This window comes from Penaeus monodon, chromosome 20 (assembly GCF_015228065.2).
Source record: "Penaeus monodon isolate SGIC_2016 chromosome 20, NSTDA_Pmon_1, whole genome shotgun sequence".
Lineage (NCBI taxonomy): Eukaryota > Metazoa > Arthropoda > Malacostraca > Decapoda > Penaeidae > Penaeus > Penaeus monodon.
In genome coordinates this window covers 11958766-11962034 of record NC_051405.1, presented here as the reverse complement: position 1 = coordinate 11962034, position 3269 = coordinate 11958766, and the positions used below count along the sequence as shown (strand labels likewise).

General features: G+C 40.6%; 2 protein-coding genes across 3 annotated transcripts in view; both read left to right on the top strand.

Moving 5' to 3' along the window:
* Positions 1-2963, top strand: part of LOC119585623 (serine-rich adhesin for platelets-like) — a gene marked incomplete at its 5' end in the record, with an annotated part of 8087 nt that extends 5124 nt beyond the window's left edge. The window contains 1 exon segment of the mRNA XM_037934292.1: positions 70-2963. Within this exon segment, the coding sequence (XP_037790220.1) occupies positions 70-2940 (2871 nt within the window).
* LOC119585624 overlaps positions 2839-3269 on the top strand; it is a 5588-nt gene continuing 5157 nt past the window's right edge. For both annotated transcript variants that reach the window (XM_037934294.1, XM_037934293.1), the window contains exon 1: positions 2839-3207. In XM_037934294.1, coding sequence (XP_037790222.1) covers positions 2967-3207 — 241 coding nt within the window. In that variant the 5' untranslated portion in view covers positions 2839-2966. The remainder of the gene's footprint in view (positions 3208-3269) is intronic.

The window sequence follows — 3269 nt, the reverse complement described above, 5'->3', positions numbered from 1 at the left end:
AACCCCCCTATTTTCCTTTTGGGTGACTCGGAAAACAAAGGGTTAAAAGGGGGGTTAAATGGGGGGGGGGAAAAAGAAGGAGGGGCTTGGGAGGGCAGTCTTCCTCTCATAGCCAGTGTTCATAGTGCCTCTGATGCCAGCATTGCTGACCTTATGGACTTGAAGGATACTGCTGTCAGTATAAGTGAAGCCCTTCCTACTAGAACCACAAAGGAGGATGTCTCCCACGAATTTCAGAAGAGTTTGGTGCCTTTGGAAGGAGATAAGACCCCTTCTACACCTGAGGTTGAAGCTGGGCTTCAGAAGAAGCAAATGACCATAGATACAAGCTCTTTGAAGAAAGTTAAGGCTCTTCCAGACCTAGTACCAATAAGAGAACCCACCATAGAAGTTCCTTCTAAAGAGAGCATAGAAAAAACAAGTACAGATACCCCTATTTCTCCAGTTGGAATGAAAACTATCAAAATAAATCAGACTAGCAATCGTATCTTTGGTGATTACAATATTGTTGTTACATCAACTCCCTTTGTTCAGTCCTCAAGATGTTCACCATTGATTAATGTAACATCAGCTTCATCAACATTGTGTTCACCAAATACTGTGATATCTTTGCCAGGTAGTGCAGAGGACTCTAAAATATCTCATACTGTAACTAATAGTAATGATACAACTTCTTCTCCCTTGCTAGTTCAAGTTGAAAATTCCCCTGTGATCTCGGAAGAAGAAAAATTAGTATCACCTCTTAGTACGAAAAAGATTAATCTTTCATCACCCACTTCCTCAGGAAGTGCAATGTTTCGGCCTCGTATTCAGGTCACTCATGGAAAAGGTATTAACCCAACTTTGCAGCCTAGAATGGCAGCCACAAGTACAGTTAATCATAGAATGTTATATATACCTGTCAGTTCAAGTGGAATGTCAAAAATGGTTCTGATGCCTTCTGGTAGTAGTGGACCATCACGAATGTTATTCATGTCACCTCCCAATAAAACACCATCTTCAGGTGTTGTTCAGGAGGGTAGTAAGATGAAGATGGTAATTGTTCCTTCAGCAGGAGATAGAGGGAAAATGGTAATCCTCCCTTCTCACAGCATAGACACTAATGTAACAGGATTGCCTCTTGCTGCTGCCTCAGAAAAAAATGCAGAAACAGAGAAAAAGTTCATTTTACTTCCACCTTCTCAGGGACTGAACTTTACGGGATCTTTGGACAATAAGACTGTCAGCATCCCATCCATACCCACAAACGTTCCTGAAGTTAATCTTACTGAAAATGTAGTGAGTAATAAGCAGCAAGGTACATCTGCTCTACCAGAGGTAGTTGAAGAAACAGCAGCTCAAAAACCTGAGAACAGTGATGATTCTGATGATGTAGTAGTCATTGGGACAGCTTCAAATACTCTTACTATAACAAGAGTTAAAACTTCATCAGAGCCAGAAGTTTCACATTTTGCAGGGATTTCCACTGCACCTTCTGTAATGATTGTACCATCCACTACATCAGTAGTCTCTGGTGGTGGAACTGCACAGACAACAGTGGTTTCCTCAGTTTCCACTATCTCAAGCACACTACCTCAGATTTCCCAGGCACAAGATTGTGATATTATTGTTCCTGCAGGTAACAAGCCACCTGTAAAAGATTGCAGTAAGGAGTTAAAAGAAACAGAAGATATGGTAATAGTTAAAACATCCCTTAATGAAAACCAACTTAATGCATTGCTTCAGAACACACATAAAGACATGCTGAAAAATGCTGAATATCCCCTTGACAGCTCAGATGTTACACACATGAAAAAGGACATATCAGATGGTAGTCACCAGAGGGATTTGTCAGGTCTAAGCCAGGACAGAAAGGATAAATCCGATCCGATCCCAAAGAAAGAATTGGCACAAGACAATAAAGATAAATCATTATCTCTAAAATGTAGTTCAAAGTCTCATTCTCCTCAAGCATATCTAAAAAATACATCTGAAGTTCAAGAGTTAGAAAGTCGTCCTGTTCCTATAAAAAAGATGGGTTATCATTGGAGTGCAGTTGATTTGTCTCTCAGTTTTAAAAGTGTGAAGTTGGAATGGCTTCTTGGCACAATCCGAAAAAATGTACTTGTCAATATCTTCAGAATGTCACAGAAAACTCAGTCCCCTGTTACCTTAAGTGTAAAGAATGGAAGCTCAACATCAATGTTATATGGGTTAGCAAGAACAGGTCTTTCAGATAATAAGCAACCTTTACCCATCCTCATTCTGGGGTCCATTATATCTGCTGTATTGAGCTCAGCATCCACAACAGATAATATGCTGTTCCATGGAAATGCAGTCAAATATTTTATCCGGGAAGCCACAGGAGAGCTTTCCTCATATACTTATGATGCCACTGGAGAATATCTTGTCAAATTAGCATCAAAGAAGAGAGGACATTGTGGAGAAATGATTGGTATAGGAGAAAAAGTCCCACTTCAAAAGATGAGAGAATCTAACTATGCTTCAGAGAACTTGCTTATCCAGTCCCCTGAGAAGGGCAGCCACCCAAAAAAATCGCAAGAGGGCCCAAAGAAAGGAAATACTGCAACACAAGACAGTGCTGGTTGCAGTTGTACTGCAAGTGGAGACTTTATTTGCCTTGGTCATAGCACGCCAGAGATGGAATCAAAATCAGCAACTCAGCAGAAGCCAGTATCTCAACCACAGTCACCAGTTGTAGTAACTTACAGTAAAGGAGCAAAAGATGATCCTCTTTCCCCATCAAAATCATTGGGTGTGACTTCAAGTACAGATTTAAAGAGTCAGAATTCCGTAGCAGAAGGAGACTGTACAACTGTTGAATCAGGTGTTCAGAGTTGTAAAACTTTAGATTCTTATGAATTACCAATACCATCTGTTACTCATTCTCAGACTGGTATAGTTATCAGCAAAATGGAAACTGAAAAACTTCTTCTGTAGTTGTAGGTAAAGACACACCCCAGTCTATGAAGGACCATGTGCAAAGAGATGATAAAACTAGTGCCACAGGTCCAGTGGCTGTGAAAGAAAAAGATGAAGCTCATACAGTGTATCAAAGCACACCAAATCCGGGGAATGAAGGGCGATTGACTAGTACTGAAGCTGATGAAGCAGAGGATGTTGATGTTGACATCGAAGGAGAATCTGAACAAGGATCTTCCATGCTGATGCAGCTAAGACAGCAAGTTGCCTCACAAACCATTACAGGTATGAAACTATAGTTCTTCTCATAAATACACATGTGCATACACACCTGTACATGAGCGCGC